Genomic DNA, 24,504 nt, shown 5'->3' with positions numbered 1-24,504 from the left:
GTTGCCCCGTAGTTCCACGTTTCACATCTCCTGAAGTAAGCCCACGTCTCTTTGGAACCAAACCCTGTTTCTCATTAATGTTGTCTTTCTGAGTATCTGAAGTTTGAATTGTTTTTCTCGTGTTTGTCTTTTCCACGTTGTATTATTTCTTGTGTAGGATGGTTTCCGTAGATACGATGGATATTATTTATCTATCCTCCCTGGCTGTGCAGTTCCTCCCAGTGCAATTTACCATTTTTATTTGAGGCCTTTGTTTCTTCATCCGTATCTGTGATGGTTTTAATGCTGTTGTACCATATCCTGTCATCTTGATATGTTGCCTTCTGCTCTTAAATGCTATTCAGTCCACACAATAGAACCCTTATCCCAGCCACTTTAATTTTTAAAAATGATATATTGCATATCTATTTTAGGGAATTTATACTTCTAATTGCTGGAAACTTCAGCTCTTCTCTGCTATGTGTAACTCTTAAACATAACAGTGTTTTGTTATTCTTTGTTCTCCTTCCCACTTGAGAAATGTTATCAAAGGAAAAAGTCTGGTAAAATGTTCAGGACTATCTGAAAGCTCAACCAGCACTGGATAGTATTGTTTGAGACAGCTCTCACATGAATTTTCCCTCTCTGTCTTGTTTCTACTTTGTTCCAGAGGAAAGTGTACGTCCTGGATTGCAGAGGTAGAAGTAGATGTGAGTCACTATTTGGTATTTAGTGGTGAGAAAGTTGACCACTATCAGTCTTCCCAAATAGCAGCAGAAGCCAAGAAAAATCTGTTCACAGCATAAGTTAGAGCTTTCCTCTTCAGGGCACTTCTGTCCTTATCTGGCTATTTACTGTGCAAGCAGGGCTGTTCTGCTGATTCAGCATCACAAGGAGCAGTGCCAGGGCAGCTCCAGGCCACACTTAAGGAATTACAAAGGAGACCATTAGAGTCACAAGTTTTCTCCTTAGATGATTTATAAACGGATTTGTTTTCTTTCTTGCTCCTTTGTCCCAGAGCTGTTAATAAATACCCTTTTAAACCTCCTGCAGGAGATGCAAGGAAAGAAACCCCTGCTCAGGCCTCTTTTGTGCACACTGGAGACAAGTGCTGTGGCTCCAGGGGACCTCCAGTCCCGGAGGGAGAGCCCTGCTCAGATGGGCTGGGGCAGGGAAGGAGCAGACCTCTGGCTGTTTTTGTGGGGGCCCAGCTGTGCTGGCTATTCCTGCTGCACAGAGGCTCTTAACGGAGCCAGCTGGTGGCTTTTTTCCATACTGGAACTACGTCCCCTTTGCTGCTGCGAGCGTGTCTCAAGCTCTTCAGCCGAAGTAACCTCTGCTTTGTTGGCTTTGATGGTGAAAGAGTATTGATGTCTCCATCCTGGTAGGCACCTCTGGTCAAAGAGGCCAGAGCATGGAGTAGAGAGCTGGAGGCAATGTTACTGAAAAGCTCAAGGACTTCCCTTCTTGCACCTCCTTCCTGCTCTTGCTTCTCTGGGGGGGATGTGGTGAGAAGTTGGAGCTGCACCTTCTGTTTGTGGGCCAGCCCTGGTACGGTCTGTGCCGAGGTCACCCAGAGCAGATCATCGTGGTTTAACGCCTCTGTAGCAGCCCCTGGCATGCTGCGTGCAGACAGGGCAGCTGGGGCACCGCTCACAACAGCCCCCTGTCCTTGTCACCACTGTGTACCCACACTGCCTTATCCAGAGCATTTTGCATTTGTATTTTGAACTGTTTGAGACAAGAATGTTGTTTAAAAAAAAAAAAAGGAATGAAGTGAGGAAGACATGTGGTTCATACTGTGGTTTGATTATAAATTAGTTTCTTTTCCTAAGCCTGAATCTCCCTGGGATTCACAGTATCTCCCTGTAATAAGTAATCTGAACTTTGGAGGCTGATGAGTTCCTGTCCCAGACCGTTCATCCAGCAAAACTTATTTGCTGTTTTGTTCCACAAGGCCCTAGCCTTTGCAAAGTGCAAGGCTTCCAACCACGAAAATTTAGATTTGTATTTAACTTCTACTGTTTTCTCAATCTGCTTTTTATTACCTTTGCAGCCTCAAAGGAGAAGTTCTTCCTCTTCCACTCGGACATTTTGCTGAGGCCCATGCCCCACTAGGGGCTTTGGTCCCTTGTTCTTCCCATTGGTTGTCCTTAAAAATACCACAGGGTAATTTGTTTCCTGCTATTTGAAATGGAAATAGTAGCAGCATGAGGAACAGAGCGTGATATTCATGCCAAATATCATGAGCTGAATTCTCTCCATGGTTTGTGGGAATCCTAGTTATTAAAGCTGACCTCTGAGAAATCAGTATATTCTTCCACAAAGCCTAGACAGTGGAGGCATTCCTCAGCAGGAGACAGAAACTATCCCAGCTGTTCCAGTGTTGTGTTTTGCAATGAAGAAAGGAGATAGCAGTGCTGACAGCTGGAGGTAAGTGGGAGAAGCTGGGATTAAGTAGAGATCAATCTCTTTCATGCATGCAGTCTTAACCTTTACTTATTGAAGGGATGCAGTGAGGCTGCTGCCCTGCCTTGTTAGCAAGGCACCTCACACTTCATCTGCTAGAACTAGTTGCAAAGGAAAGGCCACTACAGTTTTTGGGTACTATGCAAGTTAGGGCAGGAAAAACTCACTCATAAAGTGAGTTTTTATGATAAAGTGGCTTTGCCAGCAGCTCTTCTCTCTCCTGGAGCACTGTCCATGCTTCTGCAGTCTCCAGTGGTTTTTGGTCCCGAATGGGAAGTGAAACTTCAGGAGGAAAGCTGGTTGCTTTGCTGTGCAGAAACGCTCGGGAAGCTCTGGTTTTCCACGTGCCTGTTTGCATGCAGCACTGTGGGTAGCCGTGTTTTTGTTGTGGAAGCTGGGGAAGTAAGCCCCTGAAAAGCAGTAGTGGTGCTCGATGTGCAGGGCAATCCCAGGAATCCGTGATTCAGAGGAAAAACGTCCCTGAGATGCGGCAAGTGTCTTGCAGCCTCAGCGTCTTTGAGGCGGGAGCAGCTGCCAATGGAGAGGGCAAACAGGGAAACTGGTGGCTTTTAGGAGGGCATATTTTGACACTGGGGAATGCACAGAGCAGCACGCTGTGGGTGGCAAGGGATTTGGATGTGTTTTCTCTGTGGTCGTTTCCCTGCCAGAGCCTCCTGTTGGGAGGTAGCAGTATCTACAGTGCTCAAGACTGTTTTCTAGGAAATTTCTCAACTTTCTGGCCCAATGTGGTTATTTTTGGGGTGGGAAATGATTCTTCTCAAGGCTGTTTCCTTTGTTTTGTCGTGGTAACTTCTGCATCATCCTAGTGCAGGGAGGCTGATGGGCCTGGGGAAGGGTGGGCTGCACTGAGTAGGTGTTGCGACTGTCACGTCACTGATCTTCCTATTAACGTCTCCCTATTAAAGCAGTGGCCCTGCTGCCTTTACCAGCAGCAACAACAGGTAAATGGTTGTAAGCAGTAGATCTGCGGGGCTGAGCTGGGAACCAACAACCAACGCCGAGCGGGTGAAGGTTAGTGCCCATTATCAGCCAGGATGCCATAGAGGGGCAGTGACTGCCTCTATAGTTAGTTACATGAAAAGCTGGTGTGATGGCAGATGTCTGTCAATGACACGGTAATTCCTCAAAACCAAGGGTGATAATCTTGTAATTTGCAATGCATTGCTTCCAGCGCAAGGGAAATGTATGCAGGCCCTGTCTTGACAGAGAAAGAAATATTGCTTTGAGTGTTAAGAATTATTATGCAAGTAATAGACATCTGTTCTATATTAACAAATGATACCTAGTAGCTCTTTAAAGAAGTGGTTTTCCAAATTTAAAATCCTTGAGCTGAATCAGCTGAGGATTTAAAATAATCAAATAGGAATGCAAGTCAGAGGAGGCTCAGGGGCAAGGAGGAACTCAGGGGCGACCTTATCGCTGTCTATAGGTACCTTAAAGGAGGCTGTAGCGAGGTGGGGGTTGGTCTATTCTCCCACGTGCTTGGTGACAGGACGAGGGGGAGTGGGCTAAAGTTGCGCCAGGGGAGGTTTAGGTTGGATATTAGGAAGAACTTCTTTACTGAAAGGGTTGTTAGGCATTGGAACAGGCTGCCCAGGGAAGTGGTTGAGTCACCATCCCTGGAGGTCTTTAAGAGACGTTTAGATGTTGAACTTAGTGATATGGTTTAGTGGAGGACTTGTTAGTGTTAGGTCAGAGGTTGGACTAGGTGATCTTGGAGGTCTCTTCCAACCTAGACGATTCTGTGATTCAGAAGCAGCCTATTAACTTACCCTGTTCCCTAAAAGCCTTAATCTAGCAGTTGAAAGTTATGCTAATTTAAACAAAAAATCCTTGAGAAATATGCATGTTTAGAGAGGAAATAAAAAAGGAAGCTGACTGCAATTAATGCAAATTCAAATTTAGAAGATTTAGAAGATGGTCTAAAGAAGCATAAGGAAAAAATTATAGCCAGAGAGTTGAGAACAGCAAAGAATTGAGAGATGTTGAGCACAAAAGGAAGCCTAATGGGAACGCTGGCCCACGGCAAGTCAGCATATTGGAACTATCAATAATAAGAAAACTAAAGGTGTCAGTGCTTCATGCTGCTTTTTTCCCTCAAAGAAAAATGGATGTCTTCACATTGTGTGATAGCCAAGTACATTCAAGCGATAACTTGGGTGATAAGTTTTGAAGGGCAGGGTAAAAAAGCCATCTTGAATTCAGTAGGTATTTTCTGATGAAACTTCAAGCTTTGTGATTAATAATAAATTTTCTTCAGTTAAATTATAGCTTTGATGGGCTGGTAACACAAATTAATGCCAGAAGTTGTCTGGTAGGAGACAGATGTAACTGCTAACAGTTATTTCTTCTGATTTGAAAGCCTCTTTGATGTGTGAATCCTAAAGAAAAGAGCATAAGCAGGGTCCAGATTTAGAAGCCTAGTAAACATCGCATAAATGTGAAAATTAATTGTCAAAAGGTCACTGTGTCAGCCCTATTCTACCACTTGTTGATTGTATTTGAGAATATTGAGTATCTCTGTCTGACTGCCGGGACGTAAGCCAGCAGGATATCTTCCCATAGAGGGACGATTTAATGAGCGGGGGGCGCGGGAGCTGTGATGTGGCTGGGGAGGCGAGCAGGGCTGGGAAGCCACATGCACCAGATGTGGGAAGGTCTCCAGCCAGGGATGGAAGGGGTTTGTTGGCTCCCGTCCGTAACGCCCCGACGTGGCTCCCCTGTCTCACAGCCACACTGTGGTTCCAGAGCATGTGGCGGACGTGGGAGTGCCCCCGGCACTGAGCCCCCCTGTGCCCCTTCCGGATGCGCGGGCGGCCGCGGGCAGGGAGAGAAGGGCCCTGTGTGCTGCCCGCTCCTTTGTTTCCCTCTCGTGCTGCCGCTGCTCAGCTCTTGCAGCCTCCAGCACTCCCCAGCTCTCCAGGATTGCAGTATGCTGCTTTTTTTTTTTTTTCCTGGAAAACAGGGCTACTCCAAGGCATCCCGTGCAGTTTCCCAGGGTCATGCCCCTGTCGGGACTTGAAAAGCAGAAGGAGGATGAGGTGCTCCCATCTGGAGCAGTGCTGTACATGTGGGTGGCAGGGTGGTTGTGGCTGATTTAGGTCTGGATGTTACCTAGAGCCTTACTGGGGGAGGAGATGAGACTTATTCGAGCAGTTGCAGCTATATCCCATGAGGATAGCATCCTTGCTGCATTGGCCCTTCCTAATGGCATGGCTTTTGAATGCATCACCCTGCTTTTGCTAATCCTCAAGAAAACAGATCTGGGAGAGAAGTCCAGGATCAGCTCCTGCCTCGAGGCAGAGTCAGCTACAACAGCACTGAAAGATGTTGACCCAGCAACCTCATTAGCCACCTTCCCTATGACTTATTCATCCTCACCAACAGAATTAGCTTCCTGATGTCTAGCTTAAGCTTTGCTAAAATCCTTTTTCTTCTGCTTTTTATTTGTCTGAAGACAGTTAATGTCTCCCTTGCTCTTCTCTTTCTAATCTAAACAACCCAATTCCTTCAATCTTTCCTCATAGGTCAAGTTTTTAGACCTCTGATCTATCTATTTGGTTCTCATCTGGAGTTTCTCCAAGTGGTCTACGTCTTCCTTGAAAGGCAGTGCCCAAAATTGGGCATAGAACATCATAAGAGGCTTTACCCCTGTTAAATGAAGGGAAGGATTTCTTCAAACTGTTATAGCTGCAAGAATGTTCTCTCTGGATGTGCGCCTTAACCAGTTGTTCATCATGCTGTCTTTGTGTGATGTCTATTTTCTAAACGTTATATTTGTTCTTGTTCTTACTAAAGTGAGTTGGATGGGTTCCCCAGGCATGTTCTCTGTTTACCAAATTTATTCTGAATTCCAGTCCTATTCGTCAGTGTGCTTTTACTCCCAACTTGGTACTATCACAAATGCAATAGGCATGTTCTTTATTCCATCTCCCAGCTCACTAACACACACACGGGTACATGGCAAAAACTAATTAAAGTTCTTTGTCTGGTTGCATAGTCTAGATCTGTACAAGCCTGCTTGTTTTTGAGATCAATAGGTAGGGCTGTGCAATTTCAAAGCATCAAGTGTCTCTGAAAAACTCCATTAAAAAAAAAAACAAACTATGGTTAATCAGTTTGCTAGGATTTTGGTGTTTGTATGTCAGCATTTATAAGTACTTCATCTGGAAAACTATAATACAGTAAATATACATTTAAAATTGTACATAGCACCACAATGAGGGCCAGCTCTCACACTAGTATTAAAGCCAAAATCTTTGCCATATGAATAATTAAAACTTAAAGCAGAGCCCCCCATACTATTCTGCGTAACGTCTGTAAAAGTGGTGTAAATCCTGGTCTGGAGCTTGAATTGTGATTTCAGCATGTTCAGTGTCTTGCCTGGTATTTTGAAAGAAATGCTTCCAAACCAAACCAGTTGCATACAATACTGTATATGGGATTGTGTCTATATGCTAAGACGAACCCGAGCCTCTTGCCAGCCTAAGAAAAGGCTTTTCTGAAACATGTGGTTCACATTATTTTGCAGCAAAATATTCCTCAAACCCCGATGTGAGCTCAGCAGCCTCACCGTGTGTGCAATTCAGCCTGACAGATGCTCATTTTCCCTCGGCGGAAGGATAACGTATGTACCCCATATGCACCGTGGCAGAACAGCAGCACTGCCTGCTCCCATCCCCTTTCCCTGCCATCACTGCAGGCAGAACTTCAGAGACGTGAGTTCTCACAGTTTATAAACGGGCGGGCTGCGTTGCCAAAGCCCCTGTCTGCAGGGCTGTCTGGTGGACTGGGTGATGTTTCTCTGCAAGTGCCTGACCTGATGGATGCTCCTTGTGCCCAAGCTGCCCATCTTTTGTCACCAAGCCTGTCACTGGCTCTGCGTGCATTCAGACTGCTGTGGGATTCAGGCACCCTTCAGCCGTGGGCTCCTGTGCCTTCAGATGCTTCTGGCTGCAGCTGGCAGTCAGGCAAGCACATCGTTGCTCCTCGCTTTAAAAATACGGTGAATCATTCATTTCAGCCTGTTCTGTTCCCAATTTGTCAGTCAAGTCTACCTGTTTTCTTTGACAGGTTCTCAATGCTGAGCTGTGTTTGTGATATGTTTGGGTTCAGGAACTCCGCGGGCTGTGCTCCTGTTATGGGCTATGGGATCGCATGAGCAGCCAGCAGCTCTCCCCCAAAGACTGGACGTGTGCTTAGGAAACCAGTCACTGGAGAGACTCCCAACAGGCTGCAGCAGCAACGTGGGTGATCAGCAGCAGAGGCAGCTGCCAGCTGATGGGCAGGATTCAGTGTGACGCTGTCTCGGTCTGTCGTCACTGCAAGCCCCGTGGGCGGCAGGCAGCGTGCCTTGGAACTCCCTTTCCTTGCAGCATGAAGAATAGCTAATTTAACTAAATGCAGTTAAACGTGGGTTTGCTGGGGTGGCATAGTAGAGGTGTTGGGATGTCTCATCGCTGGCTGTGATGGCAGGTGATTTTGTGTCTGAAGTGGGGATACCTAGCTTAGGCGTGGGGTCCCCACCTTGCTTCAGTTAGGTTGGGACTGCAGCGTCTGGTGTAACTGGTACGTTACTGCACAAGGCTGATCTCTCTGCAGATCTGGTCAGGGATGCTTGAGAAAAATAAATAATTCTATATGTGGAGAAGGGCTGCTGGACTCTTCAGGTAGATGGAGAAGGTTAGAAGGACACAATCCAGAGGGAACCATTATTTATAAATTGGTTAAGAGAAAATTGAGGAGGAGTGAGAGTTGCTGAAGTTTTGAGGCATAGGTGGACCAAAGACAGAGGGATTAAAATGGCAATAAATAAAACGAGGCTGAAAATGAGAGTGTTTCTGGCCATGCAAATGCGTGCTGAGAGCATAAGGCGATTGTGAGGAGCCAGCACGTGTCAGTGGGGCACTTGTGTGGCGGAAGGGTTATGGCCTTACCTTATAGCCTCTTATGGTCCCTTCTATAACAGGCTGAGTGTGGGAATCCAAAGGAAAGAGCAAACACCAACTTCAGCCTTATCCCTGTTTATTGCACCTCTGCAAGCAGTAGGCTGCCTGATTTCTTGTAGCGTTTGTGGCTAAGTTGTGTTTGGTGAGAAGGGAGCAGGGAGGTGGGCAACCCTGGCCATGAGTGACATCTCTTGGCTCACAGGGCTGCCAGTGGCAGTGGGATTTTGGCTGGAGGAACAGTTTCCTATTTGTCTTGAGGCTCTGGGAGATGATGGGGGTGATCCTGCTCACTTGCTGTCACACAGAGCTGCCTCCCACGCTTGTGCAGGCCTTCCTGGGTTCTTCACCAAGAGCAACAGGGTTTCTGCAGCAAAACGGCTGTCAGCTGAAGTGCCTGCCAGCATCACTCTCCGTTGATAGCTAACTCAGGGACAAAAAAGATAGCAGACCTGTTTATGCTCTGAGCCCCGCAACAATCACTTGATGGAGCCGGTGGTAGCCCCTACAAAAAAAAAAAAGAGACCAAAATTAGAAACAGACAGAGATGCCGGAGCAGCTGGGCTGTGCTCCAACATCTGGAGAGTGCTTCATACCTACGTAGCTGGACAGGGCTGCAGCACCAGGCAGCTCCGAGCTTTGGGGTGGGGAAGAAGAAAAGCAGCGTATAGTTTCTATGCCTGCTTATGGCCTTACATGATTATTTTTTTTTATCATCTTTTACAGTGGGGGCATGATGGGAGAAAGCACAGAAATGTGACTCTGGTTTCTGGCTGGGCAGAGAGGCAGGTGGTCATGCCTGCTCACTCTTTGGCTAAGGAAAACTGCTGGTGAAGAAGTGCTGGGGTCTGGCAGCTGCAGAGGTGCTGGAGGGTGAAGGGCTGCCTTGCTCGGTGTTTGCACAGCTTACAGCAGCAGGGACACGGTGCAAAGGAGCTGGGGAGGCTGGGGAATGAGATAATTCTCTAGGCATTTGAAGAACCTGCAGTCATGTCTAGAGCTGATGGTGGAAACCAAGTGTATAGGAAAGGGAACTTTTGCAAATACTTCACCTGTCTGAGCAAACTGCAGATGTTTTATTTCAATTGCTTTGAATTCTTTATCTGGACATGCAATGTTTAAAAAAAAATATCAAGTAATCTATATGCTTTTAAAGTGATGTTTGGCAGGTTATTGTTTTGGTAGTTTATCCTCTGCGTTACGCTTATCATTCATACTTTTTCAAGTACAAAATGTTTCAACGAAGTACTGTTTGGTAGTGTAAGAGGTCGTGCAGATGAATGCCTTGATATGGGATACAACGATGAAATCACTGTCTACAGCCCCCAGAGCCCTGACGAGGACTCGTGATGCTGAGTTAGAATTCAAGAGGTGAAAGTCATGTTCAGAGCTAAGGAAATAATATGCCTTGGAAAAGAAATGACTAATCTGAGGTTGCAGGTGGGATGCAGAAAATTATGTCTGCCTACAGGCAAGGGATTTCTCTAGCTGCTTATTGAAAAGGCCAATTTTGGTAGGAAAATTATTCCTACTTTGTTGCTAATACCACTACTTCCAGAGTGCTGCTACTAAAAAGATACAGCAGACAACAATACCCATCATAACAGGAAATGTGAAAATCTTAGAACTGGTGCAAAGGCACCCATTTTTCAACCCGAGGACTGTAATCACCAAACAAAGCCATTAGTGGCTGCTTCTAGACAAAATCTCAGAGTAAGGGTGGCAACAATTACATGGATTTGCTGTGCAGCTGTCAGCAGCAGTTTCCGTTTTCAGCCATACTATGCAGCTAATTATACATTCTATCATCTGCTTTTATTCATTTTTAGTGTTAAAATTCTTTTTATTCAATGGACATGCTCAGTACATTCATAACCTGAGCCAACTGTCTCCATCGAGAAGAAAAGTCTCCCAGCTGTCACACATTGCTGTTTCTAATCAATTCAAGCCATGAGTTCTGGGGCCCTTTTGAATAAAGCTGTGTAAAACGCGTTCTTCCCTCCTACTGTCTGGTATGTGCACTAGACTGTTTTTTTAAGCTACATTCTTGGAGATATTGGCAAGCATGCTGTGCCTCTAACAGGCACTCTTAAAATGTGAGCATAACAAGCTTCCAAATTTCAGTTAGCCTCGGCAGATTTACATGTGAGTGTAATGAGAGAGTACAAAACTCCAGGTTAGCATCAGGTTTCCTATGGGGAAAACCTGTGGGGAGATTTTCAAAACAAGCTCTCTTGGCACTTTTAAGTTCAATTTTCTTTAGATGTATGGGGAAGAAATGATTAGTCTACAGATGTAGAGATTCCTGGAGCTCCCCTGCACCTTTTTCAGAGAAGTTATCCTAAGTGAACTGATCCTGGGATGCTGGATCATTTATAGGATTGGGTAGCACTTCGCATAGTTCTGGCATCTGGGGCTAACATTTGTGTGAAACAGAGTAGTTAGAAGATGATCCTGTTCAGAACTTGAATACTTTTCACATTTGCATGCATGATGTGGGGTGCCAGGATGGTTTTCTACTGATCCAATATTGCCTAAAGGGCTGGAGAATGAATGACCTCTGGAACTTAAGTTCTGGTGTGCAGGTGCAGAGCAAACACAGTTACTTCATTTTCTTGGAGTGTGAAGTTAGCGTGAAGATGGTTGATGTGGTTGCCTGCACAGATGTATGGTCACCCTGGATAACCTCTAAACATCTTCTAGAGCACTTGTATATAAGGAGAACAGAAAACAGCAGACCATGTGTGCAGTAAGAAAATCAAGTGCTTTTGAATATGAAACTTCAGTGTGGATAGAAGTGGATTTCACGTAATAATGGGAACAGGTATTAGAGTGCCAAAGCTATTCGTTAGTTGTAACTGTTGAATTTACAGCTAGGTTATAAACTTGGAAAATATCTTTGCTAGTACCCTATCTAGAGCTTTGTGTTGCGGATTGTATTCTATTAAGCAATACCAAAGTGACTGAGCCTAAGTTGTAAATTGAAATTTCCATTGTGGGATATGTGAAGGAGAAGCCAAAACAGAAAAATGTAGTAGACAGCATTACGCTAGCCACTAACAAATGCAGATGTGTTAAAGCTGAAGGCTCAAATGCCATATCAGTTGGTGGAAATAATTCAGAACCATAAGTAGCTTTTTTAGAAAACTGTACTGTTACCCATGTATTTTAAGCCACAAAATATTAATTTGCTGGATAGGTCATAGCAATTGTATTGGTAACAATTAAGAGATCAATCTACCACAAGTTCTGCAAAATGTGTGATTTTTTTTTTAAAACTGTGTTATGCCAGTTGTGCAAATACAGACTATTCACCATTTCACTGTCACTGGTCTTTTGAGGAATGTCATTAAAAATCTCTGTAGGTTTCTTAAATACCCTGTGGAGTACAGATATTTTCCGTATATCATTGCCAAGGTGCAGGACAGTGCTGCTTAAACTGTGGCTGCAACATACTGAAATGTTAGTGTTAGACTTCCTAAATGCATTACCAGTGACAAGGATGCTGTAAATTCTCATCAACATCATGAAAAGCACAACGAAGCATGACATATACTATGGCAAAGTATAGCAGGGGTTAAAGCTTTTGGCTCCACAAGTTTGTTTATATTTTAGCAGTCTCATGTTTCAGCTTCTCAGAAATTACTGAATCAAATGCAGAGCTACAGAACAAGCATGTGTTTGTCCAATGCAGATGCGTTTTGTATATGATTGCTCAGCCACCTGTGGATATCTCAAAGACAGGTTAGCCATAAGGGCATCTTGAAGTTCTCCTTCATCCCCACTTGGCCCATGGAGATGCGTCACAGCCTGTGAGAGCACATCTGCGGGACACCAGGGTCAGGCTCTACATCGAAGAAATCCCATGTGAGGACACAGAGAGGGAGATGGGAGCAGGGGTGGGCAAAGGCAAATGCTTCAGAGCAGAAAGGGACTGCAGGAACATGCCTGAAGATTTTTGGGGTGAGGTAACATGGGGCACTGGGTTACTAATGTGTTTTTCCTGCTCTAGTCACAGGTACCAAACCAAAGATGTCCTGGACAAGAAAAATTCTACTCGTCCTGGGATTCCTCTCTACTTTGGCTGCAATTGCTTTAATTACTGTAGCAGTGACCCAAAACCAGCCACTTCCGAAGAATACTAAGGTATTACGAGCTGGAGCTTTTATAGGAAAACAAGCCAAGTGGGGGTTTAGGTGCATGGGGCTCTGGGACGAGTTGCTGTCCTTGCTGTCTTGTCTAATCTCTCCTTTTGGCTCCATGCACCTCAAGCACCTTCTAGTACAACTTCCTGGTAGGAAACAATATGACTTCACAGGGGATCCTCTCCTAAGCAATCATTCCTGGTTTTGCGACTTGTCCGCTCTCATTCCCTTTGATGGAAGCTTTGAACTGAAGCACTGCTGAGAAGAGCAATGATGTGGCATGTGGCACAGTTGCCAGATTCAGAGTTCATTATTTCTGGTCCCCTGTGCGTGAAGACCAGCACAGGCTGTGTCCAGCCCTGGCTCAGATGTGATGACAGGATCTGTTTTGTCCACAGTATGGGATCGTGCTGGACGCAGGGTCATCCCACACTAACCTGTACGTGTACGAGTGGCCAGCGGAGAAGGAGAACGACACCGGGGTGGTGCAGCAGGTGGAGGTGTGTAAAGTCGAAGGTAAGAGGAGGAAAGGAAGCAGTGACAGGGGCATGGGCTGAAGAGATAAGGTAGCCAAAGGGTGGGGGAGAAGAAATTTGGAGGAAGGGGCCAACAGTGATTGTTATCTGTAACATATGGGCTCTAATGTATATCGCACTGCTTCCTGCTGAGAACTGCATGTGCCTGACCATCTTGAAAGGAAAGTTGGGTCCATTTTCCTTCTGTTTCAGGATGTACAGAATTAAATGCTTTTTGGAAAGAGCCACATCAACGTACTAATAACTAAATTTAATTTCTGCATGGGTCTCTGTTGAAGTGGTGCTAAACCGCAAGAGGGGAGGGCAGGATTTTACCTCATTTTAAAGGCTTCTGCACAAGCTGGGCTCATGTGGCAAGGTTGCTCAATTTATGCATGTCGTTGTTTACTTTTTATAATATTGAATTGCTGTGTAAATAGCAATTTTATGATTTAGGAAGGCGTTAAAGAAAGCCCAAAGGATACATGTAATGAGGAACAGAGGAGAGGTGGTGTCAGCCTCCCCTGGGCCATTTCGCCCTGGCCACAGCATTGGGGAGCGCCCTGCTGTCACCAGGTTGTGAGAGCTGCTGCAGTGTGCACACAACGTGCAAACAAATCACATTTTCCCCTGGAAGGCGCAGTGTAGCAAAGGGTCAGGCATCTTCAGGCTCAGATCCATGACCTACAACCAGGCAGGAGCAGATATGAGCCTGAAGATGTCCAATCTGTGCTAAACAAGTCCCGTGTCTCACCACAGCCCTCATCTCTGGCTCGTGGCCTGCTCCATGCAGAGTGGAGGCAGCTGCCCAGTGCTGCAGCCATCCCTGCATATGTTGGGCTTCCTCGTGGCTCCTCGGTCCTTCTGTAGGGCCCTGGCTGGCCCAGAAGATTGCTGCATGTCAGAGAAAGGGCTGGTGCTGTAGGATTTCCGAAACTCAAATAGAGTGGTTGTACCTGATGTTGCTGCATGTGATAGTTATGCGGTTTAGCATACGAGGCTCATGGCAGCCCTCTGGGGTTATGCTTGGAGTTGGTGCAGTGAAGTCTCCCCATTTCTTGCAGGCCCTGGGATCTCAGGTTACTCCCATGACACGGAGAACGCAGGCCACTCTCTGCAACAGTGTCTCCGACAAGCGCAGGGTGTGATTCCCTCAAAGCAGCACCAGGAGACCCCCGTCTACCTCGGAGCAACTGCCGGCATGCGGCTCCTCAGGTACTGCAGGGCTCGCCCCCTTACCCTGCACCTCAGACCATCAGGATGCTTGCTGGGGGCCTCTGGGGTGAAGTCCTTGGAAATGCCACCAGTTCACGTTTTGCCCAGATACCCCCCTCTGCTGCTGGCCTCTCTGGGCACATGGGGAGGATGCTCAGACATCCTCCACAACCTAGTATTTATTAGGTTTCACTCAGGATTTTTATGCCCAGTCACGTTGTAACTCTTCACACGCCTTGACTCTGCCTGAGACTAAGTCAAGCTGAGGTAACTTTATAATCATATCTCCTTCTTTAATTCAAATTTGTGATTTTCCTGGGGGTGCCCCCAACCTGTTACCTGGCTGGGGCAAGGAGCTAATCTCATATACGTATTGCCTGGGAAAACTCAGGGTACGAGAGGTCATGGAGTTCTGTGATGGTAGAGCAAGAAAAATCTCCCTGATGAATCCTCACCAGGTGATCTGCAGAGCTCTGCTCCAGGTCCTGCTCTCAGGTGTGGGGTCTGTGTCAGAGCTGGTGGCAGCTGTGTGACAGAGAGGGACATGGCCAGTTACAACTGGATGTACCCATATGAAGGACTGTTAGGTTATAACTGATGCTTTTGCTGGGGATTTGTAGCCTGCCTGCTCAGAGTAAAGCCCATAGGCTGCAGAGAACTGTCAGACAGAGTCACTCCATCCTTTCTTCCATTTATCCAGCTTGGAGAATAAAAACGCAGCTGACAAAGTCTTGTCCTCAGTAGAGAAGACGCTGCGGTCAGCTCCCTTCAACTTCCAGGGTGCCAGAATCATCAGCGGTCAGGAAGAAGGAGCCTATGGATGGATCACCATTAACTACCTGCTGGGTAACTTCAAGCAGGTATTGTATCAATGGCAAGTCTGTGTTTGAATCATCAGCTGGCAGCACATCATAAATCATGCCTTGCAGGAGGGTATTGTAGGCGCAAACTTTCAGGATGCTGCATATCTTGCCTCAGCCATTACTGGAGTCAGGCCTAGAGCATTGAAATAAACAATCAACATGTTCAATAACTTCCCTTGGGTACAGCATCCTCCTCACTCCCTGATCTAACATATTTCTGTGCCTGGGTGAATATCTGCAAAGTACTGCTATAACTGTTCAGTTTTCAGCTATCAAGCTTATAAATCATCTGGGCACTGAAACAGTAAGCTGACTGTTTTTTCACATAACAGTTGTGTTATATTGCATATTCTTAGTCCTCCTCCAAACACTCAAACATGATCCATCTTCTGCTTTTCTGATCCGGCATCTTGTTCTTGTGTCTTGTTTCAGCTCTAATTTCATGTCTTCCTCCCTTTTCTATGCTTGGTGCTTCCATTACTCTCCTCCTAAGTCTTTCTCTTTTTGCTCCCAAATACATCTTCTACATGCCCGATGTATGTGTCTTTGATTTTTTTTTTTTTATTTTTTTTAAAGTCTGGCTGGACAAAACTTCTACATTCCCTGAAATCCGTAAGTGAGACATCGGGAGCATTAGACCTTGGAGGAGCTTCAACACAGATTACTTTTGTACCAGATGAAAGCCCTTCTGAGTCCCCAGAGAACCTGCTGTATTTCCGCCTCTATGGCAAAGATTACCGAGTGTACACGCACAGCTTCCTCTGCTACGGGAAGGACCAGGCTCTGCAACAGAAACTGGCCAGGGACCTACAGGCAAGTGCATCTGTGGTTGCAGGTGGAGGTCCTGGGCCCTCCCACCTTTGACATGCTGCCGCTGCGAATGTTGCTGTGTTCCAGCTAAATGTCTCATCCCTTAGCCTGGATTTGGGAAATGTCATTGTCCTCCGTAAAGACAAAACAGGTGTTCAGAGAGATGACAGCCAACACTTTCAATGGTACTACCAATATGAGGTGCCTTGATTTGTTGGCATGGGATAGCAGGAGTACTGTGCTTAACCGAAAAACCTGGGAGATGGCACCTTGCCATCTCTGAGAATCCCAAATCAACTGCAACTTCACAAAACGTGGATGGAAGTAGTTTGCTCAAGGTCATACAGGGAGGTCGTAACAGAGCAAGAAGCAATAGTCACATCTCCCACATTACAGCTAATGCCTTAAACTCATCCTCACCACTTTGTCCCAATGTGTGTGTATCTTGGTGTGATGTACCGTGACAAGTGCCTTGTGGTCACCCTTCCTTGTGGCTCTTTCTTAGTGTGTTACTGTGGAGTGAAATGTAACAGCTTGGATTGATCTTACTTTCAGAGCACAGAGAGCAGCAGCATCCTTGATCCATGTTTTCACCAAGGGTATCAGAGAACTATAAATATCAGTGACCTCTTCAAAAACCCTTGTACTTCAGTCGAGAAAAAGCAATTTCCTTTCAGCGAGCTGTACGTTGTGGGAGAGGGGAATTATGAAAAGTGTCGAAGAAGCATCCAGAATCTCTTTAACAAAACCAGCTGTCCTTACTCCAGCTGCTCCTTCAATGGGATATACCTACCTCCGTTACAGGGGGACTTCGGGGTAAGTCTTTGAATTCTTTGACTTTCTACAACCCAGAACTTTGGAAGAGCAGAAACTCAGAATAATACTAAAGTATGTTACCCATGACTGGGGCAGGAATTCATTTACAAGATGACTTTTTGGACACAAAACTATGAAAGTCGTGTGCTTGCTGTGAGGACAACAAATGTAAGAGCTGCTGTAGTAGATACTGGCCTTTCAGCCAGTGTTGCTCCATTTACTGATTCATTCTTTAAGCAGTGCCCCCCGATGGCCAGCACCAGGGACAGGAGGGCTTGCTGCAGGCTCCTGCAAACCCTGTTTCCTGAGGTAAAAAAGTGGCACCAGATGAGAAATTGACACAGAAGTGTGTGAGCGTTACTGAAACTGGTCAGCTCGCCTATCTGTCTGCCTCCCAGATGTGATGGGGAAGCAGTGCACACTGAACACGTGACACCATTACACCAAACAGCAGTCCTAGAGCTGCAGGTCTGCAGATGCTATGACTGACATTGCTCTTGAAAACATAACTGCTTTTGTAATTGTGATGTTATTTCTCGTATTTCTCTGAATAAGGCTGTTTTCTTTTGTGGGATTCCTGTTGTCCTGCTCAGGTTAAAATATTCTCTCTCCTCCAGGCTTTTTCTGCTTTCTACTTTGTGATGAACTTCTTGAACCTGACAAACGAAAACCCCTTTGCCCTGGACAAAGTGGCCAGTGCTGTTCAGAGCTTCTGCGCCCGGCCTTGGCACGAGGTGAGCAGCACTGCATCTCTGCAGCAGGGCAGAGAGCTCAGGTACTTGAGCTGCTTGTGCTTTGCTGTGGGATAAATGGCTGGGGGTAATTTCCAAGGGAAGTGTGGGAACATTCTCCCCAGCACCTGCACTGAATGCTCAGGTGCAAGCTGCAGCTGTGGGAACCTGTGTTTGGCAGCCTGGTGACTTCTCCCTCCCTCCCTAGGTAAAGCAAGCATATCACCAGATAAAAGAGAAGTACCTGAGTGAATATTGCTTCTCTGGGGCCTACATCCTCTCTCTCCTGGAAAATGGCTATGAATTCACTAAAGAGAACTGGCAAAGGATCCACTTCCTTGGAAAGGTAGGATTTGTGGCGGGGAGGGCTCTGCTCCACGGAGTAATTGCTCCCTCTGGAAACAACCTGGCCCGTCTGCTGCAGGGGGTGCTGCCTCCCCGGCAGGGCTGCACACTGCCCTTGCACCTTCCAGCCCTGATTCTGCTTCTCTCCCATTCCAGATCGGCAGCAGCGATGCAGGCTGGACCCTGGGCTACATGCTGAACCTGACCAACATGATCCCTGCGGAGGAGCCCGCTGCACCCCCTCTTTCCCACGGCAGCTACGTGGGGCTGATGGTGCTGTGCTCCCTCGTGCTGGTATCCGTGCTCGTGCTTGCCTGGCTTCTCTTCCACAAGCCCAAGTGCCTGCAGAAGGGGATTGTTTAGGAAGAGCCGTGCAGGGAGAGGGGCCGTGTCACCCCAGCCGCTCAGGGCCAGGAGTCTGCTGCAGGGCAGGCTGTACCACAGAGCCCTCCTTGCTGAAGCTACTGACTGTGTACAACAAGGGCATTTATCTCTTTTGACTCTCACTTGCACTGACAGACGTCGGGGCACCAGGCTCACCACCTCCCTCTGCCAAGGACTGACAAGCAGGTGTCCTCTTCTTGAATGGGTCGTACTTTCATTCACTGAAACTCTGCTGCTTGTTGGTTTTTTGCCTTGTACACAGCATTATAAAGAGAAAAGCAGCAGCAATCTTTGGGAGCCAGTGCTCCTGCAAGGGTTATCTCAGGGTCCCACATGCCACTGAGCTCTTGGGAGTGCTCGCACACAGGGTGATCCGGCTCCTCCTCTGCTGAAGCTGTTCCCATTCCCCAGAGCCCTTCCAGCAGGGAAACTGCACCAGCACACCTCTGCTGGGTATGGTCACCTGTAGCCTGCTGGTCCCCAAAGGCTGGCCATGCTCCCAAATGTCACTCTGAAACAAGAAGGGATGAGGATGAAGAAACTGAATGTGCTGGCGGTCATCAGTCCTTAGCTGGGTTCTGGGAGCGACCTGCTCCTTTCACAGGTGGCAAGAAGCCTCTTTCCCACGTCTTCCTGATGTTGTTGCTGGACCAAAGCTGGCTCGCTGTTATGCTGAGCCGTTCCCATGTCCCTAGGGTGACTGTGCATCAAGACGCGAGTTCCCAGACAGGCATTGCTGATTTTTTTGTGGGAAGAGCTCATACTGGCCACGGATCCTTGACCAGTAGTGAGCACTTATGCCTGCAGGGACTCTGTTCTGATTAGCATGCCTACAGGTAGATATCCACTAAAGCAATCCAGTGTCACTGTGCTGATCATACAGCAGTCTCTGACCCAGGGAAAATTTTTGTCGGGACATGTTCCTTTATAAAAAGACAGCTGGCAGCAGTTAGCCAGCATGGGCACACACAGATAGAGCCACTCTTTCCATCAGCAAAATCAGTGAAAATTTCCTTTTCCTTCCCTCATGAGCTAGACTTATCCCAAAACCATAAGACCCAGGGTCTGCAAGTGCACATACTGCAGCCCATCTTCTAGCATGCAGCTAGGGGGGTGCCACTGATCAGAATTATGAATCTTTCTTCTATTTCCCATTCCTTGGTCATAAAAGAGAGGTAAGTCAGAAATCCATTTTTATAACACTTGGAAACCACTGGTGCCTGTTTACCTCCCAAGAAATCTCAGAAATCTCTTCTTCTAATGACGTGTATGTGCTGGAGGCAAAAAGCAGGTATTGCGGGGAGAAAGGCACGACACACAGACACCTTCATGTGTTTCCCCAAGCAAAGATGCAAAAGGTACAGGGGAGAATGTGCAACCTGGATGAAGCCTTCTCTTGGGCAAGCACAGACTTAGAGCTCAGGGCTTTCGTGCTCTCCCAGCTTGTCCCTCTGCCCAGTGCAGGCTGGAAAATGTCCCCCAGTTATTTCTACTTCATGCCTGGAAGTAGGAACCATAACATTGAAGAACCTAAAGGTAAGGGGAAAATCTATCCTGTCTTATGGTAAGATGTTTGGGCAGTTCACTCTTCTTCCAAAAATCTGTCTTATTTTTACTCTGAATTAGCTGGCTTCAGCTTCTTATGAATCTTGATCTGCCCATTTCAGAAAGACTGAATAACTCTGCTATCAAAATCCCTTTTTCTTTGTTGGTGCTTGCAAGTCGTCATTGTATCACATTAAATAGATTGACCTTCAATCTGTGAAGTGCTTTGTTGTGGCCTCACTTGTAGCTCCTGAGTCAACTTTGAATTTTTTTACATCTTTCTGAAGTTTGGACACCAAAGCAAGTGGTAGTAGACACCCTAATAGTGTATATAAAAGTAATACCCTCTGTTGCTGATTTACACTCTTTTTTCCTATTCATATATCTCAGGGTCAGATCTGTTCACTTAAGAGAAGGTTTTATAAGGGACTACTTTGTTCGGTTTAACTATTGCATCTTGGCCTTTTTCCCCCATTGTGGCAAAAATGGCCATGAAAGAGCCTCAGAATGGCCACTGTCTTACAGCATACATCACTGTTTCTTATCATGAGATACTTTGCCTTCCACGTGGCTGTGTTGAAGTGCATACCATTCTAAGAACGTTTCCCCAAGCAAGTGGTCCAGGTCAACCCACAAATGACATTTCCCCACACTTTGTTCACTTACCAGTTTATTTTGTCTGCAAATACACTGAGGTGGGGATTCATCTAGAGACAGAGTCTTCCTTCTGATCTTTTCAGCGAAGATGCATAGATAAGAGATTAACAGTAAGTTTTGATCATGGAAGCAAGGTAGGAGACTTCGTGGCAGAACAGCCAGCTGCCAGGGCTGCTTAGGTTTGTCTGTGATGCTGGAACTGGCAGATCACATCAGTTTCAGAAACTTCCTGATGGGAAACTGGCGTGTAGTGAATATCTGTGTTAGTCTGGTCCCTGCTAAGGTTTTATGTCAAAGGAAAAGAGGTGGGAACCTGGGTGAAGAGTTTTAGCAACACTTTATATCTCTATTGCAAGTACTGTGTCCTGTTTACAAAACAAAATAAACAAAATGCAAATGTATTTTAAGTGCAATCTAAAGGCCCAAAATTGAGAAAAAATACAAGACATAAGTTCCATTATTTTTCAACCTTATGATTTTTAGATCACATTTATGAAACGATCTCCAAAATTAGAATTGCTGGGGAGATACCAGACATACCACTTAAAAATCAGTTAAGCAAGCTGAGGCTCCAGGAATGGGTTGACTGAAGGTATTCTACCATGGCAAGACCCTTTCATATCACTAGCTGGAGTTGAACCTTCCCAGCAAAGGGTATGATTTTTCTTCCCCACCACATTCTCTGCCATTGCAGGACTTCATTTCTGGGGGCTGCCCAAAATCCTGGGTTGGAGTTCAATTTTAGTGGATGTTCATGTGTTTACTTCTCTGCTGTGTCTGACCCAGCTGCATTTGGCTCAAGTGTGTATTCCAGAGTCACCTAAGGACAAAACCCACCATGAAGACTATGAAAGATAGTGGGGAGATATGTCAGATGGTAATAATGTGGTATCACTTATCTTGTTAATGCAGTTGATCTGCCTCTCTGAAAATTATCTGTGCCTTATTTCTAATTTTAATAGATTCTGTCTTTAATTTCCAGCCCCTGGCTCCTGTCTGGTTTTGCTCTTCTAGGTTAAAGCATCTTTAAACACCATGAGTTCTTGTCTTGCAAATATTTACGGTCTGCTCAGCTCTGCTGGGCTGCAGCTATCTCAGACCCTGCTCTCTCCTGTCTGTGTGTTTTGTCACAGTCACAGGGAGCCCTGAGAGGTGCCGCAGCAATCTGGGGTGCGTGTCCTGGGATTGAGGTCTGACTTGGGCATGGGTGCTGAGAGGTGCCCTTTTGGGAAGATGCTTTGTGGGGGACTTGCTCATTTGGCAGAGCACAGGAGCAGTCTGACCTCTCTGTGACTGATGACTTCCATGAGCTCTCTCCTGTTCACCCTAGGGCTGGGTCTGAGGCAGAACTATCAGTGAGACTTGAGAGCTTGGCGGGAAGGAGAAAAACAACAGCTCTCCCACACCTCTTGCAGAGAGCAACCAGTCCCCACAACAGGCTCTAATGAGTACCCTCACTCCTCCCCAGCCCAGCTGGCTCTCCTCTCGGCACAGGCTCAAGCTGCTTTCTCCAGCCCTGCAGCAAAGCCCAGTAAAGCCAGCCAGCTTGCTGGAGGTACCCTCTCGGAAGTGAGGCCGTCACCTCTGCAGTGAGATGCTGACTTGCAGAGTTGGTGCTGCCCGGGGCTCCCCAGCCTCTCCAAGAGCAGCTCCCAGCTGGACCCATGCCCCCTTCTCGTCTGTCCCAGCTCCCCGGCTGCTCCGTGCCAGGGCTGGGCCCTGCATGGCTCCTGGCTGCGGCCCAGAGCTCAGTGGCCTGTTGGGGCTAGGGGCCAGGCCGAGGCCAAGAGTCCCTGTGCCCTGCCACCCAGGCCCTGCGCTTCCTTTGTGTGGCGCAGCCCTGCTGAAATGGATCTCTGTTTTGCTGCACACACCCATCTCTGTATCCTTATCACAATAAAGACTTCTCAACCTGTGCTAGTGATGTTTTTGTGCTGTTTTCCAGATGATGGGACCTGCACAGTAGTGGAATGGAGCTTTTGGCATAAAAGGTGGAAAAGGCCTGAGATGGGATTTCCTGCTGCCAGCTTCCAACAGTGCTCTGGGTCAGAGCTGGAGTTGCTGTTGGATGGATGGGCAGCGCTTGCTTCTGGCAAAGACAGACACTATGCCCTTTCCTGGCTCCAGGCCCCTCCCAGGGTGGTCTGGCTCCCTGGAAATCTGCTAGAACCCAAACCCCATCTTTCCTTGGCTTAGTTTTACCCTGACCTCCCCGAAGGAGCTTTGTCCTCCCATGCCATGGGCTGCAGGCCTGCGTCCTTCTCTCCTGCACCAGCTCTGCTGGCTTCGTTCCAGCGCTGCAGTCCCTGGAAAACAGGTGAAGGACACGGGGCCCACGCCTCGTGCTGGGGCTGCATGGCTCTGCCTCTGCGTGCAACCACAGCTGCAGCTCAGCCAAGGCAAACATACTTGTCATGGTTCATCATTTTTCTTTCAGCACACGCTCTCCCCAGTTTGCTCATTCTTAACGTCTCTTAACTAGAACTTTCCTCACATTTTCCAGCCTTCCTCTGGTAACAAGATGGCCAGAATTAAAGCTAAGGCACCAGGTGGAGTCTTTACAGGGCTGGCTGCAGAGGGATGGGCTCCTGCGACCTGCACGAGCCAAAGGGGGACGGGGCTGGAATTTGCATCCCTCTTGCCACTGTGGCACAGCACGTTCCTGCTTGTGCGGTCCCTTCTCCTCCTGCTTCAAGGTCTCTCCGTCTTTGAACATCTGGGGTGGGGGGTGGTGGCGGTGGATGATTTGTCCCAGATGTATTCGCTGCATTTTCCAGATTATGTCTTTGTTTACTTCCTGCACTGTTTCTAAGAGCTAATGTCCTCCATTGTTTGTTTCTGCTTTCATCAGTGTCTTTTAACATGTCAGGATTTATTGTTGGCTCAAAACTTCATTAGCGTGTTATTTTCCTAGACTGCGACGAGGGCCATGCTAGCTCAGATCAGATGTGCAGCGCATCAGCATTGGTTCCAGCTGTGCAGTGGGTGACACTTGAGATGATAGTTGGAGAAAAGAGTGTGATCCCGCCTCCAGCAGTCAGTGGCTTAGGAAACTTGTGATCAAGTGATTGCATCTGGACTTGTACAATTAATAGCTGTGGATGCCCCTGTTCTCCATTAATTTGTATAATCCTCTTTTGCTCTCATTTATCTTTCATCTTTGGTGAGGTAATTTCATTGTGCATTGTGTGCAAAATGATTCCTATTCGTTTGATTTAAAGCTGCTGCCTGGTTGTAGGCTGCCTCCACGCCTATGCCATGGATAACGCTGAGTAATTCTCCAGACCCAGTAGTGCGTGAGATGCGTTCTCCACCCACCCCAAATCTTGCTCATGGCTCTTTTTTAGGACCTAGCATTCTGCCATTTCTTTTTCTTGTTGTTTCTCACATCAACGTCACCCTGTCTCCATAGGAAAGTGCACGCTTTTCCCATGTGTCCCTTGGCAGCACTATAGCTCCAGCTCTGCCACTGCTGTCACAGGCCACTGAAAACAGCCTGGGAGGAGAAAGGGGAGAGGGAGGCAGCCCAAACATGGGGTTTGTGCGGGTTTACTACAGCCCTAATGCTCTCTGGCTGCCAAGTAACACCAGCGAGCACTGGAAAGCTGCCCACCCTTTTGGCACTGCCTGGCTTGCTGAAAGCTGTGTAGCAGTGGCTCTGCGGGAACCCAGCAGCCCTGAGAGCAGCAATGTGAAGGAGGCAAGGGCATTCCCACCACTGTGTGGGCTGTCAGCCCTGAAAAACCCCACCAGACATGGCATGTTGTACAGCTGATGTTATCACCACACACCCGCCTGGCTGCGCAAGCTGCTGGAGCAGCCGCTGCTGCAGGGCATGGGTGCTTTGTAGGCGAACACAACACAGTGTTCCCTCCCCTCTGCATCTGCTTTACCTTGCTCCTAGACTGCCCCTGCTCCGCAGGGACAAGTGTACAAAATGCTGCTTGCCCATTGCTCAGGCAGGAACACAGCCTCTCTCTGCTCTGCCAGTGGCCCCAGGTGAATGAACTGCTCTTAATTCCCACATGGGAGGTTTCACCAGGATATCAATGTCCCAGGGTGCA

The 24,504-nt window shown here is 47.1% G+C and overlaps 1 protein-coding gene across 1 annotated transcript in view; it reads left to right on the top strand.

Moving 5' to 3' along the window:
• The window catches only part of ENTPD1 (ectonucleoside triphosphate diphosphohydrolase 1), a 32,903-nt gene extending 10,549 nt beyond the window's left edge, over positions 1-22,354 (top strand). Inside the window, exons 2-10 of the mRNA XM_050711941.1 lie at positions 12,427-12,560; positions 12,958-13,075; positions 14,139-14,289; positions 14,990-15,149; positions 15,729-15,965; positions 16,518-16,778; positions 17,396-17,512; positions 17,718-17,855; positions 18,011-22,354. Coding sequence (XP_050567898.1) covers positions 12,427-12,560; positions 12,958-13,075; positions 14,139-14,289; positions 14,990-15,149; positions 15,729-15,965; positions 16,518-16,778; positions 17,396-17,512; positions 17,718-17,855; positions 18,011-18,217 — 1,523 coding nt within the window. The 3' untranslated portion in view covers positions 18,218-22,354. The remainder of the gene's footprint in view (positions 1-12,426; positions 12,561-12,957; positions 13,076-14,138; positions 14,290-14,989; positions 15,150-15,728; positions 15,966-16,517; positions 16,779-17,395; positions 17,513-17,717; positions 17,856-18,010) is intronic.
• Positions 22,355-24,504: the final 2,150 nt, after the last annotated feature.

This window comes from Cygnus atratus, chromosome 7, assembly GCF_013377495.2.
Source record: "Cygnus atratus isolate AKBS03 ecotype Queensland, Australia chromosome 7, CAtr_DNAZoo_HiC_assembly, whole genome shotgun sequence".
Lineage (NCBI taxonomy): Eukaryota > Metazoa > Chordata > Aves > Anseriformes > Anatidae > Cygnus > Cygnus atratus.
The sequence above is the reverse complement of the archived record's forward strand: the minus strand, read 5'-3'. Positions and strand labels throughout refer to the sequence as shown.